Below are 16,189 nucleotides of genomic sequence, written 5' to 3'. Positions count from 1 at the left end.
CCCATTTTGTGGCAGACTGCCCCTGTGACTAGTGACAAGGCACTAGTAAATGCAATTGTGGGAGTTAGCAGCAGGATAGGTCTGGTAATAGACAAGTGAAACATTTTCATAGTTCCTGATTACAGCTAATCTCGGATTACATAGTGTTAGTCTAGGTCAGTCCGTTGCTGCTTTTTTGTGTTTTTGAAAGAGGCTCCTTACTATTGTTTTACTGGTAAAGCAGAAGGTAATTATTCAGTCGACTGTTGTGGCGAGATCCACTAACGATCACAGACACAACCCACCACACACAAAAGCGCACTTCGTTGTAAACCTCATTCTGAAATGGGGGGACCTGGCATATTCCCGAAGTAATGAATTTATTGTTTGGATTAGGCAACCACGGGCTGCTTTGAGTTTTAAAAATGGGTGTGTTCACGGAAACGAGTTATCAGCTACTTAGTGTATGGCCGGGAAGAGTCAAATGAGCTCGTGTATCTCCACTAAGACACTAAATCGGATGAAACGCTGATCGCACCAGGGACGACGACTGCAGAGCTCAGTCCGTGTTAAAGAAGAACGTGTTGGCAGATCCGCCCCGGGAGTCTGTCCGTGGTATTTTGGGATGCGGTTACATGCCTACGAGTAAAACTGGTACCTCCAGCTTCCCCATGATGTGATGTCATAAATTTGCGCAATTATGAAGGAAGAAATGAGCAGAGCGCTCCTGACTTAGAGATCTGGTCCGGAGAGGGAGCCGCCGGAGACCCGGGATCCAGGTAGTGAGGGCAGGGAAGACGAGAAGGTACTGCTGAGTTTAAGGGACGCCAATATATAGCATCTTATTTCGGGAAGGTGGGGGGTGGACGTTTTTAACACGGTAGAATCTAGTGGTAGACTAACGCTTTAATACGCGCCACGATCGATAGTTTAGGAACATCTTTAGTAAGAAGGTTTAAATATTATCACATTTCAAAATTTGTTTCAAATTTAGTTTTACTTGCATTTATCAATAGGCGTTTGTTAGTGTGATTTTTTTTTCTAATGGTTTTCATCCTCGAGTACTTATAATACAAAATACAAAGTACTTATTAGAAGAACATAGATAATTTATGCTGTAGGTTAGTTAACCAAAAAATAATCATTTTTAAAATAAGTTTTCCCAAAAGGTATGTGTACACATTACACGCATTTTATTATTGCCAAGCTGTTACACTCTGTTATTGGGAAATGACATGTTGAATGTTTTTTTTTTCACTTTACGAGCAAACTTTAAGACATCGCTCAGGGTTTGCAATCATGACATGGCACAAAAAGGAATGATTAAATTCGTAGTATGCAGTGCTTAATTGGTAAACAGGTGTCGGAGTTTATATTTAGTACACTGACCTACCGTAACCATTACGTGAAAAGCCGGAGTGCCCTGAGTTTGGATGACGTCACACACAAATCGGTCTTTAACAAAGATAATGCGCTGTTAATTACTTAACACGTAACAATGCAATATTTTCTGTTGACACCTCTTAGTCACACCAAAGACAGACGTACTCCATTAGATGAGTTTAATGATCCAAAAGGTAACCTCATCTATTAGAGCGGACAAAAAGTTGTTTTTCTCCGCGCGCGTGGTGCGGTTTTCCGTTTCAAATAAAAAGTCAGATAAGCGAAACAAGATCATACAAAACATATAAATATAAATTTCCTTAGTTAAATTTACATTTATTCCAGCGTTTAACTGATTTTAGTGGGTGTAGCGTTTGAGGTGGCGGAGCACGGACTGCTGAATCTCTCAAACTCCGCCATAAATTAATCTCAGATTCTGTTAATCCACCGTACGAAAAGGGGGGGAAAAATCATCTTTGAACCTATTAAAGATGACAGATGAGTGACTTTCAGCCATAAGACTTATCTTTCAGACAAGTCAAACCTGATAGTCGTCTGGGTAAAAGTAAAATCTTTTCTCCATTTTCAGTTTCACGTTATCAAAATATGTCAGCCAGAAATACTAGTTGAAAGGTCTGTGCTGGTCGCAAGGATGATGTGATATGATGTGATGTTCATGAGCGTTGGAGGGGCATGGATACCCTGGCAGATAAAGGCAGTCCAGAATCCATAAAATCAGGCCCTAAACTAAAAGTGGCTGGGGGGCAAGGTGACACTTTATCTGGGGGGGTCAGAGTTTTTAAGTATGTCCCTAGTGGTGTCAGTGGGTGGCACTGCTGCCTCCTACCTCCAGTGTTGGGAATTGGAATCTCACCTTCGCTGTATGTTTGTTGGAGGGGATTGGCATGTTCTCCTTGTGACTCATAGGTGTCCATGTCCACATAGTCAGGCTAACTGATGTCATTAAATTGTGTGCGTGTACGTGCCCTGTGGGAGGGCCTGGCCTTTGTCGTTTCTGCCTTTTCTGCCTTGATCTTATTACTTCATACTCAAGGACTCTTCAGCTGTAGCACTGCTAAAAAAGATAGGCCCCTCCAAGATAACTGCATTGCAGGGGAAATTCACCTGCTAACATTCTCTGCTGTAGCCTGTCATGTGGCACACGCAGCCATGTCAGATAGAGCAGTGGCACACAGATTGGTACGGCAGCTTAATATTAGACATCTTTTGAATGTATCCGCAGTTTTGCTGTTAGCTAATCAAATTTCCAAAACCAAGCCTATCATCTGTACTTCCTTACTTACTTAAACAACTTACGTCCTGCCAGTGATTCTGACTATGATTATGTACTCGGTCATTGTTTGTGGATGCTGCTGGTTCTGTATGAGTGTTGAAATTCTCTCTCCTTGTGTTCTTTTTTATAGACAGATTTATTTTGACAGTGTGAAAAGGTTTTCCATAGCCTTACTTGCTATTGATTTAAACCCTGTCTGGAAACTTTGACTTTACCTCTGACTCTTGCAGTTTTATTTGCTGAGAAAGTTCACCCCTAATTGCAGGACTGTGAGGGATTAGCGTCAAAGGCTCCTGTTTTAACCACGGCACCCCCTGCTCTCTTCAAGAAACATAGTTTACACATTTGTTTTTTTTTTTCTTTTTGTAATTATTTCTGTGCCTTGCCATGTATTGTATATACCATATATGGTATGTAATACATGCGTAATGCCTTATAACAAGGCCTGTCTCTGGCTGGTTTTGTAAATTTAAGGGAAGTTATTAAATCTAACAGTACAGCTGTAGTTCATGCAATATGCTCTTTGCAGCTTATGTCAGAAGTGTAACTATATTAAATGATTGTGGAATAACTTTTTATGTAGAAAAATAATGCCAGGGGTGTGAAAAGCGCTGATCAGCATGAAAAACACTATGTAACTGGTTAGGGTTCATTGTCTGTGTAATTGCCTGAATATGTCGCCTGAATGTTAATGTAAATTTGTTATGGTAAAGAATTAGTGTCATTGATTCTGATAAAAACTGCGGAGCCTTTATATGCATTTTAGTTACTCGGTGAAAACTATGGTTATTTTTATAGTCCAAGGTGCTCCATAACTGCATGTCTATCTGCTAGTAGGAAGTTCTGCAGTGAAACTGGGTGTACTTGCCTCATAATGATAGAGATCTGCTGCAGTCCTGTTAGGCGACTGGATTATCGTGAAACTTGTCCTTGTCATCTGGGGCTCACATTCTGACACGATCTTGACACAGCACTTAACACAAGTCATTTTACATACTTCCAACTGGAAAATCAAGCTGTGAATTTACACGTCAGTCTCAGTTTATTTTTGCTGACTTCTTCCTATCTAATAAAAAAACTGGTTTTCTTTACCCTGTATTGTTCATGTGCCGTTGTTAAAAAGGAAGGCGTGTCCTTTCAGGATCGTTTACTATCAGCAAACCAAGGTACAGTTTTGGACTGTCTAAATAGTATGGGTTTTTTTTTTGTCATTTTTAGGCATGCTGTGGCATGTCTAGGTAGCTTCAGGAATATACAACAACATTTCAGTTTCTGTGCCCATGGGATGTTGTGTCCAGACACCATACCCTCTGCAATTCCTTCATTGTCCATTGGACAGTAAATTGTTTGATTCTATAAAAAGAATCTTGAATCTATTGCAGTGTTTCTTTCTTTGTACAGTAATCAATTGAATCTTTATTGCTGTGTTATTACTGGGTGTCATCAGCACGCACTTATTTCTCTGTAAGGACTCAGCTCTGAGGGGGGAGTAAGGCTCCATCAGTAATGAGTGGTCTGGAAAAGCCTCCATCGGGATGGAATAAGCCCCCGTTGGGCTGGAGTAAGCCTGCCCACTCCCGGAGCAGCAGCACCTCCTCTGCTAAGCATTCTCGCCAAGTAAGCTCCGCCCACACCTCTCTTTTATCTTTTCTTCTCGAAACATTCCAGAAATTTTAAATCTGAGAAAGGTTCACTAACTTAAATCATCTTTACATTTACTATCATTATTACATTAATTATCTGGAATGGAATTCTTTTGCAAGCTGAAAATACTGATATCACAAGACACAAGGTTCACCAGTTTTGAAAAATTTTGTATTTCTCTTTGCAAAATATTTCAGTAAAACTTTTCACAGCTTATCCAAGATGTTTTGAATTTCTCAAAAACGCTTTGAGAATTTCAACCCATTTCATCCATTCATTGATGTCCCATGACCATCAAGTGCAGGGTCTTGGCACACTTGACAGATTTATTATGTAAATAAATGTAGTGTTTATTATTTTCCTTACAAAACTGAAAGTACTATGTGGTTCCTTATTACTACCCCTTTCTAAAGTGGTTAGAAAATGGCTTAGATTTACACAAAACCATTATATACCGTCGGAGGAAATAACGTAACTATATTGTATTACAGTAGCATTTGGAAGCTTTTGGGCCAATGGATATGTATTTATGCTATGAGTTCACTGGAGAGTTTATGCCTGTCTGCTGGTGCAGGTGGTGCCCATTAGGACACTGTGAACTGGCAAACAGGTTTAGGTGGGATGGTGGCAATGTGGTCTGTGTGACTGCCACAGCAATGAACAATGGGGTTTTTAAAGAAGCTCATATGTAATGTTTAATATGTATTAATTAATAAGTAATTGATTGATTTTCATGTTTGTTTGATTTCTTATGACAGCTGCTAATAAATTTGGTCCCCGTGAATTTTAAGTACTAAAAATCACTCAACTTTAAATTGCCATACTTTTTCAAGGGGCAGTTTTTGAGGAGGATTTGATTGCATTCAAATTTCTTGGTAAAGGAAAATTTTACCAAGCTACTGGAGGACATTATGGGTCATCTGTGATAAATGTTTCATGACAATATGGGTCCATGCTTCAATATGCCTAAATGTGCTGCCTGGATCATTGAGTTCGCCTTTGCTATGGAAGAAAAAGAAATATTTCCAAATGACCCTACTATACCTTAGTTACAAACAGAAAAATAACCAAATCTGTCACACAAAATTAGTAAGGTAAAATGTTCCTTACAAATGACATGATGCAAATTAGCGTGCCAGGATGTTCTGCATACCTTGGGTGCTTGCACACTGAACAAAGAAAAAATGCACCTTTATATCCTTTTTCAACACCCCCTTACAAAGTATTTTTTGACAGGATTGGTTGCCATATAGCATGTCCAGCACTTGATATCCTCCTTTCTCATGACCTTTGCCCTTGTTTATTGCTTCAGAATGTTAAGGACTGGGAGGTGATGGACGACAGTTACACCGAGATGACCTTGGGAGGGGACCATCCACAGGACACCACCATGCCGGACATCTGTGAGGACTTTCTGATGAAGAAGAGGAAGTGGCCCCTCAAGGGCTGGCACAAGGTGAACGGCATGCTGGGAAGGGAGTATAGCGCCACGTAAACCGCAAAACACGAAGATGCTGTTTGCTGTGTGAATACCCATGTATATCTCTGCCCTTTATTTTCAGAGGTATTTTGTGTTGGACAAAGGAATTCTCCGATACGCCAAAACCAAGCAAGACGTAAGTTGGATTTCCTGCGTCCTTCTTGGTGGAACTAGTTTCGCAGGTCTGATTCCTAATCGCATGTCTCCTTACTTTTGATTCTTTTAACCAGATTGCAAAGGGGAAACTGCACGGTTCATTAGATGTTAGTCTAGCTGTTATGTCAATCAACAAGAAATCAAAACGCATAGACTTGGATGCTGGGCACAGTCTGTATCACATAAAGGTAACTGTCCTTTTTGTTATTTTAATATCGCATTTGTCTTCTTTTGAAATGATTTGAAATAGAAGAGTTATGTTCAGCCTTCGTCAAAAAATAGCTACTCAGCAGTAACCGTTGGAATCTTTGTTGCCACATGACCAAGCCCAGTAGAAATTTGTGTAGAGACACCTTGTTACAGTTGAAGACTTCATGATGACAGACAATTAACAATTAGGGCGTAAAACACACAGCGAATAAATACAAGACACAAAGTGGTTTAAATGCAAAGTAGGTGATAAATACGATGGTTTGTGCAAAAATGAATACTCAATTAAGTTTTCAGTTTCTGACACATAAGACGTGCTTCTACTAATATTACTAACATATAGAAATGGACCGGGAGAAATTTACCATTATTCTTATAGAACTGACCAGTGGATGGTTGAGTTGAAATTTATCAAAGCCAAACTAATTACTGTAAGGCTGGCAAAATCATACAGTAAAAACTTGATTGTAAAAGTCCAGAATGCAAAATGTCAGTGGATAATCAGCGGTCCTGTGCTTGCCGGACTATCAGGGGGTGTTTTGGTTATCTGCAGCTGCTCTTATGCTGTCCCTGGGCTGTGCTTTTAATTGGTAGTTTTTCTCATGCAGACAAAGAGCTCAGATATGTTTGACATCTGGGTGAAGGAGCTGTGTGCCCATCGCATGCACAAGAAGTGTGAGGCAGTGCATGCACACAATGGCCTCCTGCAGGCCCTGTCCCAGGGCGGCAATGTGTTGCCCAGCGTGCTGCCCGGCGTGGCCAGCTTGGCACACAGGAACCGGGGCATAGCGGAGATGGTGAGCTTTTCACGAAGCTTCATAACGTCTTTCACAATCTGAATGTTAAATGAAAATAAAGCCATTTCTTATTTTGACATAACTCATTAACGTAATTAGTCTTAATGAAATAAGATCTTCAGAATGTTTACCTGGCCTGGTCAAGTTAAGAGGTATGATCCCAAAATGTCGTGGGCTTTAGAAACCCCACATGTAACGGTTGCAGCAGAGAGCAGGGGTGCCAGAAAGGGGGCAAAATTAGGATGATTCAAAAAAATTTGGAACATGATTGGATTGGTCTGGGTTGGAGGGCCAATGTGATATGCTTTCTTGGGGCCCAAAATCACTAGTGGCACCCCTGACTCAGAGTATTCCCAACTGCCTTTGGTATTGCGTTGATGTTGATGTAAACATGCGAGTTATTCAGTAGATCGAATAGGAAATCATGGCTGTTGTGACAGGTGGACCTCTAACATAGACCAGTGCTTTTCAAACTTGTCCTCTGGGACCAACAGACAGTCCACGGTTTGAATCCTCCCAGCTCCCAGTAGGGAGCAAAGTTGTGTACTGTCTGGTAGGGAGCTGGAAGGGAGCAAAAATGTGTACTGTCTGGCAGAGAGCTGGGAGGGAGCAAAAACCTGGAGCATCTGGGGGTCCGTGACAGCCTCTTTCCTTTGTCTCACACTGGGTCACAGGCTTCCTACTCACCCTACTATGGCAACACACCACATCATCAGAATGAAATGCCCCCCAGGGATGAGGAGCCGCCCACTCTACCCCCGGGGGTGAACGGCAAGGTCTCTACCTGGTTGCATCAGAGCCAGCAAGCTAACAGCTGCTACCAAGGTACATGGGTAACCCATTTGAACAGATGGATAGTGATGGTCAAGATACCTTTGAAAGTCTGTTATTCTCAATGGTGAACTACTAAGCCAGATGGCTTTTGCCTCTCCTGAGTGTCAAGGCAGTGCTTTGTGCCTTGTACTGCTGCCCTTGGCATGTGGGCGGTTGCAGCACTACATCCTGTGGCAGCCGGTGTGGTGGAAGTGACATGCCCACTCATAACCTCTGTGCCGGTCTGCAGAACTGACCCGCTGTCAGGCGGACCTGAATGAACTGGGCCAGCTGGTGCAGAAGCTGTTGTTGATGGAAGGAAGCAATCCGCTTTCCAATGCAGACCTACAGCGATTTATAAGCATTCAGGTGCGGCACCCTTTTGAGGTTCATTCTGAGTTACCCAGAGTACAAGCAGCACGCATTGTGGCAAAGGCTTATGGGTCTTTGAATAAATAAGACAGACATGCACAAGTGAAGCTGCCTTTCGAAAAGCTGTCGACTCCTTGGAGAATCTCTGCATCCTGCCGAACAGGCTGGCCTTGTACTTTAAAGGTAGTTTTGATGTTTCTGAAAGCTTTGTCTTTGTCTTTCTAGAATCTGTCTCTAGAGAAGCCCAAGAAGAAACCTGGGAGGATATGGGGCCATTCTCGCACCCTGTCCCAGGTAATGATCCTCAAGACGGGGGTGGGAGGGGGTGTTATTGTGCTGTGCGGTAATCCCACAGTGATTAGCCTGCAGTCAGTGTGCACAGTCTTGCACATTCACTTGGAAGCAAAGGCTTTATAGCATATAGGTCTGTTTGAGCTTCACCTTGAAATGGCGAGTTTCTAACTGTGATGTAGCATTCAATATTGATTCATTTGTTGTTTAACCTACAGCCTTTTCGTATGATCAACAAGTCGGTGAGTGAACCAAAATATGTTTAGCTGAATCATGCCATATACAGTGAATTTCTTCTGTGTCGTGTTCCTAAAATGATCACACACGTATGTTCCACCCCGTGTCAGCTGTCCTCCAGCCACTCTGCCAGCCATCTGGGAGCCTCGGCCCCATCCATCCCAGAGTGTGTGGGTTCCCAGGTGACTCCATTAAGCAGCACCTCCCCTGAAGGCAAGAAGATCCAGCAGGATATCTGCAACGTGTCCCAGAGGGGTGAGCCTTGTCAAGTAGCTCATGTGTTCAGTAGGAGCTGTGGTCCTAGAAGGACCACTTTGTGTATGTGTCCCATTGTGTAGTTAGCAGGAGGATATGTAGGGGATATGTAGGGGATATATAGCCCATCCCTCATACATTTTTAGTGACCCCTCTGGGTCTGTAAGCCAATGATCCCTGTCAAGACACAAAACATAAAACATCCTTTAGACCCAGGGTCTCCAACTCTGGTTCAGCAGAGTTACTGTTCAGTAGGTTTACTATCCTACCTGCTTGTTCATGAGCCATACTTGTTCTCAGGTTAAATACCAAGAACAAGTGTGGCTCATCAGAAGCCAGGTAGGACAGAAAACCTACTGAACAGTAACTCCACTGGACCAGAGTTGGAGACCCCTGCTTTAGACAAATCTGCTCTTTAGATAGTTTCACTGGCTGTCAGTAGAAGTCAGGGCATAAGCTTTGTTGGTGTTGATATTTCTGTGATCAGTGCCAGTTTTGGGCCTCCATGTTTCTGACCTTCCTTTGGCTTTGACTTCCTGAAGTCCATGTGTCCCTGAAGGCTGTGCATGAAGCTCTGGCTCAGGACTGGCAGAGGCTGCAGGAGGCCTGGGCTGCTCCTGACCTCCACCAGTCCACCACCCAGCAGCTGGCGACCCTTTGCACCACCCTATCGGAGGTAAGCTTCGGAAATGCCGGTCCCACGGCCCGTCGGCGTTAACATCATGCACATCTGTCATGAGTCACAAAGTCTTCCAGTGCAGCGAGTGTGTCTGTTCCTACTGACTGGACAGGTCGGCCACATTTTCACCTGTCAGCTGCCCCCTGCTAACAGAGATGGGGGTGGGAATGAGTCACATGATGCATGCTATGTAAAAGTGTGGTGATGCAACTGCTTTAGAAGTGTGTAGGTTGGATAATCTGACTTGCTATAATCTGTACCCTTTCTATATTCTGAATATTTATGAAAATCTGCCACTTGCTACCTCTACCTCCAGTAGCATTTCTTTGTCTTTTTTACCGGTTTTCTTATCAGTTATTGGAATGATCGCCCTAATTACTGTCCATTAACGTGTTTCTGTGTGTAGCTGGAGATGCAGTCCCGTTTGACGAAAGTCCACTCCCTGTCCGTGTCTTCGGACTCAACGGAGGACTCCTTCTGCACTGTCCGGCCAGATAAGGTGCGTTCCTCCTCCTTATACTCTTCTGCCTTTCTTTTATGGGCACCACTTAACTCCAGATTTATGAAAAGCTTCGGTAGCCAACCAGCCCCCTGACCTTATCATTGCCTTTCTCGTCATCTCTCTCCATGTGCATCCTGCAGCCTGAGTCGTCCGCATCCAGCCAGGTGGGCGTTCAGCGTACTCCCTCATTGGTATCCACTTACTATGATGCCAGTGATGTTATGCAGGACAGGCCGTACCCTGAGAACGAGGCGTCTGACGAGTCTGGTCTGAGCGATGGCGCCTCCACCAACTCCGACCTGGACGACGACTGCGGTGAGGCCTCACTTATCTCCCTCCGTTGGCCAAAGTCACGCATATTTCAAAATGCTTAGAAATTAATGTGTAACTGTTCCTACTAAATTAGCTGCAGCAGACGCATATCGACACATATCTTCTGCTTCAGCTGTGTACTGCAGTCTTACAAGGAAATTTTTTTTGTTGGCCTAAAAATGTTTAATTTACAAAAAGCATCTTAAAGAAGCCTGGCCTGTAAAGGGATCTGGTCACATACAAACTGAAATATTCATTTACAGTTTATAAATGCCTCCTGAGATTTGAACTCATGATCTTCTTTTTGAGTTGTAGGAGCCGTATATGTAGCATGTATGTAACAAATGTGTATAAAGCACCTGAAACATGCTGCTCTAAATCCTTCTTCGATGTGTTTTTGAGCGTATCAGCAGTGAAATGACACGCCATCCATTTGCATCTGATTCCAGCTCATTTCACCCCAGTGGTTGGCACCCTGGAGTATCGTACCAGCATGGCCCATGCCCCGGATCTACCCCGGCCTGTCACCAAAGACACAGGCTACCGCACTGCCCTGCCGGCCCCCTGCCCTGACAACAGTCACATCGGCCTGATGACCATCCTCTACAACAACATCGGAAAGGACCTTTCCCGCGTGTCCATGCCCGCGGCCCTCAACGAGCCCCTGTGTCTGCTGCAGAGGCTGTGTGAGGAACTAGAGTACTCTGAGCTTCTGGACGTTGCCAACAGCACCCAGGACCCCTATCAGAGGATGGTAACTCCCCTAAGAGTCCTCCTGCCTCTCTGCTTTTTGGCTCCTCTGTCTATTCAAACTACAGCAATGTTTAGAACTACATTCTTTTCTTACTCTTAGTGATGTTCTACTGATAACCTTCATCGGTTTTTGGATCTAATTTCTTGATCTTTTTTGTCCCAGTTTTTAAGCCCCAAGCTGCCAAAATATTTGCGTTGGCAATATTCGAAAAGTGTTTGGCAAATAGATATATAGAGAGAAATTTTTCCATGCAGGTTTATATTATATACATCCATCCATCCATCCATCCATCCATCCATCCATTTTGTATAAATATAGTTTCAACTGAAGTGTCTTTATTATTTTTCCTCACAGGTATATATTGCAGCTTTTGCCATTTCTGGCTATGCCACTGCTCGCTATCGCAACAGGTATAAACCGTTCAACCCCATCCTTGGAGAGACCTATGAGTGTGAACGGGAGGACAAGGGCTTCCGATATGTCAGCGAACAGGTTAGGACCAAGTGAAAAAAATTGCTCATCTGAGCAGACGCATGGCATCCAGAGGCTGGATGATGGAAGTGGCCTATTTCATTGGCACCCTTGGGATGTGTAGGAGAGTCAAACTGGGTTACATGCAAGCAACCATTTAGCTCTTAGCTTAAAAGGGTAAAATCATCAACCCAAGACAGCTACTGATCTGTCTCCTTAATGCACAATGAACTTGCTTTATGCTCTTAAATAATTTGTTTCCATTGAGTAGAGGGGCTTGACCCTCCCCTAAAACACCCATGCCTCCCTGTGTCAGACATTATCACTGTTATGTCAGTAGGATGTTCAACACAGAACTGCAGCACAGGAGGCAATAGCTAAGGAACCAGGTCCTGGTGCTTAAGAACTGACACGGAAATTATAGCTTTGGAAATGTACTTATTTATTATATGAATTTCTGTCGATTGTGAGGTATGCGAAGGTAACAAAGGCAGATGTGCTACAGTCAGGTCACATTTTTATTGATGTTTAGTGTTAGGCCCACACATTAAATGTGCAACACTGTTATGTGGTGCTACAAGACATGGCTTTTGGTCAATGGAAGCTAACCAGTTATTAACACTTAGTATTATTCATTGTTTCCCAATCCAGCCCTCAGGGCCCACAGACAGTCCATGTTTTTGCTTCCTCCCAGCTGATAGATAGTTGTGGACTATCTGGCAAGGAGCTCAGAGCGAGTAAAAACATGGACTATCTGGGGGTCCCTGAGGACCGGATTGGGAAACACTGATTTAGTTGGTGGAAACAGCTAAACAGCCCCCAGTCATGGTTATTTCGGTAATTCAGAGGCGGTGAAATGGGTTTGCGTTTTCTGGAACATTTCTCTTGCTTGTAGGTCTCCCACCACCCACCGGTCTCTGCCTGCCATGCTGAATCTAAGAACTTCTCCTTCTGGCAAGGTAAACCTGAAGTATACTGCCACCATTGTGTGTATACATTTACATGTGGTTGCATTTACATTTGCAGAATTCCTAAGTTATGTTAGCTCAGATTTATCACATTGTTTTTCATTTGCAGTAAAGATATTTGTAGATTAATGACATTTAATGCATCATTTGGTGCTTCATAACAGACCAGCGGTGGAAAAACAAGTTCTGGGGTAAATCCCTGGAGATCATGCCAGCAGGAATGGTGAATGTCACTCTTCCAAGGTCAGTTCCATGCCTTTGGTCCACAGGGCATTGTCTCATAGGGGATTTGATAGGACAAAGGTATATCTGACTACCCTGGCCCTCCCTGCAGGTTTGGTGATCACTATGAGTGGAACAAGGTGGTCACCTGCATCCACAAAGTCTTGAGTCAGCAGCGGTTCTTGGAGCATTATGGTGAAGTCACTATCCGCAACCTCAAGAGCGACGTCTGCACCTGCAAGATTACTTTTGTTAAGGTAATCCCTGGCCGGCCCAAAAATGTCTCAGTAATTAGTAAAGGTGTGGCAATCCTTGGATTTGAAAATTGGTACGTTAAGCTGTCGGTGAATATAAATCATTTATTGTGTGTTAAAGCAAATTACTCAGATGTGTTGTTACTTTATAACATGTGTCCACAGTTGGTTCGGAAATCTCAATACGGAAACACTAGCACAGTGGGCAAGAACAACATGACTGTCTTGTACTCTTCCTGTCCCTGTAGGCCCGTTACTGGGGATCAGACACAAATATGAACGAGGTGCAGGGTGTGGTTCTCGATCAGTCTGGCACCGTCGTCCATCGTTTTGGAGGGTACTGGCATGAGGGTATCTACTGTGACACTCTGTCTACCCCTCAGTGCATTTGGAAGCCAAGTGAGTACCAACCAACTTTAAGGGGAATGTTTACAAAGACACTTTTGTTTTTATTATAAAGGACCATGTGTGTACGTACCTCAGCATAAACCTTGTTTTTAATAATGTAAACATACATCACTATGCAAGGGTTTTAGGCAGTCAAAGAATTTATGCCTGTCAAAGTTTTTCTAGCTTAGCTGGTACAGGACGTCTCTGAAAGTCACCCCGGTATTTGCAGCAACCAGCATACCCATGGATCTGTCGACTCAACCACTTTTGCATAACCAAAACCCTCACCAGATTATTTAAGATGATTAAATTTCACCACCAGCCTAATCAATTAATATATCGAATGGCTGAGGTGCCCCCGAGGAGAGATTTTGGAACCAAAATGGTGTCCATCTAGCCATCCAGCAATCAATATGTTACTTTATGGTGATACACTCTTATTTTTTGATGTGCTTCTTCACACATTTGCAATATTCTAACGTTAAATAGTACTTTATTTGAGCCAATATACACCTACTACCCAGATAAGTATCTTTAAAATCTTCTTTGACTGGCTAAGACTTTTGCACTCTACTGTATATCAGCTCTATCAAAGGCAGAATGTGTCTTATAATAGTTAGAGTTTAGTCAAAGCTTAACAAAACTTACTGCCGTTCTGTAGACACTCACAGTTGCCCATGGTGCTGACCAAGTCACTCCTGTCTAACCCGGAACCTGTATTCCTGACTTCCTGCAGACCCTCAGCCAAAAGACCACGTCTTGTACTATGGGTTCTCCAGTTTTGCCATGAGGCTAAATGAGCTGACCCCTGATCTAAAGCCTTGGCTCAACCCGACTGACACCCGTCTGCGACCTGACCAGAGGTGAGCAGCATAGCTCAGAGCAGAACATGGAATATTTTGACCAAGGTTTTGTTTCAACCAACCAGTTGACCTTTACTCTCTGACTGTGACTTTTTTACTCAACTGGTTGGTTGAAACAAAACCTTGGTCAGGATTTGTACTAGCTAGACCTGAACTTTCCACGTCTGTCTGTAATGGAATACCTTTGTGAGTAACTTCCCCGACACTGTCCACAAACTACAGAACCTCAAGATCCGCTGCTCTCAGAGTAGTCTGAATGTCTGGATCAATATGCTTTTACACATCTCTAGAATAGACATCTTGCATATCTAGCACAGTTATTTGAGCACAGGAACTTAAGGGAAGCATTCATGTAACAATGTTAGCTGTTGATGCATCTAAAGTAGCATGTCTCTGTTTTGCCATTAGCTAAACAATTCCCCACTTTTTCTTTTTAGGCTGCTAGAGGAAGGGAAGGTAAATGAGTCAGACAAGCTGAAGGACAAGATAGAGGAGAAGCAGAGGGAACAGCGGAAGATCCTCGCCAAGAAGGGAGAGGAGCATATACCTCGCTTTTTCGAGTTGGTTGATCCTTTAAGTTATATTTTTCACACTTACATTGATGTTATGAGAGGTGCATACGTGAGGGGCTAACCAGAATCACACGGCATGTGCTTTCTGTCTTCAGGAAATCCCTAGATGCTGCAGGCCGGGAGGTGTGGTTGACCAACGGAACCTACTGGGAAATCCGAGAGAATCCGGGATTTTCTCACACAAAAAATCCTGATCTCTGGTTACCCCTTTAGATGGGACTGCTGCCATAGAAAAACTAGACATTTGTTTCACATATGAAAAGGCTTTAATTTTTCCAACGAGCACATAAGCTGACAGAGATGCTGGTGTGCTTCGTCATGAAATTCAGTTTGCCTTGGAGTGTCCAATGGGCAGGTTCATTCATCTTCTTTTTCATTCCTCTCCTTCACCTTGAATTTTCCTTGGGGCCACGGTGACCTTCTCTTACTCCCTCTCTTATTCCCCGACAGCTAAGCTGAGCTGGAAACTATTGTATGCAAACAGGACAGAAAATGTTACTTCCTAGCATTTATTTATTTATTTTAATTTTTTTAAAGAAAATCATGTCATGGATGCTGTCATGATTTTATTAAAAACCCAAATCTTTTATAATCTTTTTACAGAGCCGTTAAGTATACTCTTATGAACGTAAACCATTGTGTTCATTTTTATAACTGCTGAGATTAATTGGATGTGTGAAAAATGTCTGCTATATTTATAGTTATGTGCATACACTTGGAAAACACAGAATGATAATTGATCTCATATAATATGCATTTTTAGTTGTGAGTTTTATTTTTTATTCATGGGTCCTCATATATGTAAGGGCCTTATATTCAACTGTACCTGAGATTTTTTTACAAATTAACTCGCGATGGCACATTTGTTTGTACTTATCTGTACATTAGTAGTGAGATTGAATTAGGTATTGGAGCTGCAGACTCTAGAGAAGCAATGTTAGATGACAGAGACATTGAATTGCAGTGTCAAATGAGAAGAATTAGCTTATATAAATGTAAATACATATTGCAATGAAAACTATAATCATACTGAACTGTGGGAATGTCTTGAACTGAGGTCATGGGGTCACTCTTCAGGTGACATAGTTTTTCTTTAGAGTTTTACTTTATGCCTTCAGTAATGTGTGCACAAAATTGTCAGTTAATTTTTTCCATGAACTAACTAGACAATTATCAAAGGGAAAACACTGCATGAATTGAAGCAAGACTGGCTGAAAGAGATGGCCAAAGTTTTGGATATTTAGCTGGTGGTGGTTATGACTGTTCAGAAGTTCCGGCAATTACGATATGT

At 42.7% G+C, this 16,189-nt stretch overlaps 1 protein-coding gene across 2 annotated transcripts; it reads left to right on the top strand.

Moving 5' to 3' along the window:
• The first annotated feature begins 386 nt into the window (after positions 1-386).
• osbpl7 (oxysterol binding protein-like 7) lies at positions 387-15,927 on the top strand. 2 transcript variants are annotated; one of them, XM_049014179.1, is made up of 23 exons: positions 387-758; positions 4,126-4,273; positions 5,613-5,756; positions 5,863-5,916; positions 6,011-6,124; positions 6,755-6,943; positions 7,618-7,768; positions 8,007-8,125; positions 8,354-8,422; positions 8,638-8,661; positions 8,767-8,911; positions 9,454-9,587; positions 9,997-10,089; positions 10,233-10,407; positions 10,854-11,158; positions 11,513-11,650; positions 12,525-12,588; positions 12,762-12,840; positions 12,932-13,076; positions 13,322-13,472; positions 14,200-14,326; positions 14,764-14,886; positions 14,994-15,927. In XM_049014179.1, the coding sequence occupies exons 2-23, from the start codon at positions 4,163-4,165 to the stop codon at positions 15,109-15,111; spliced, it is 2,772 nt and encodes a 923-aa protein (XP_048870136.1). In that variant the 5' UTR covers positions 387-758; positions 4,126-4,162; the 3' UTR covers positions 15,112-15,927. The 2 variants fall into 2 exon arrangements, with proteins under 2 accessions (XP_048870136.1, XP_048870135.1); XM_049014178.1 differs by having other exon boundaries at positions 389-784.
• The last annotated feature ends 262 nt before the right edge of the window (positions 15,928-16,189 follow it).

This window comes from Brienomyrus brachyistius, chromosome 5, assembly GCF_023856365.1.
Source record: "Brienomyrus brachyistius isolate T26 chromosome 5, BBRACH_0.4, whole genome shotgun sequence".
Classification (NCBI taxonomy): Eukaryota; Metazoa; Chordata; class Actinopteri; order Osteoglossiformes; family Mormyridae; genus Brienomyrus; species Brienomyrus brachyistius.
This window is presented reverse-complemented; position numbering and strand designations above follow the sequence as displayed.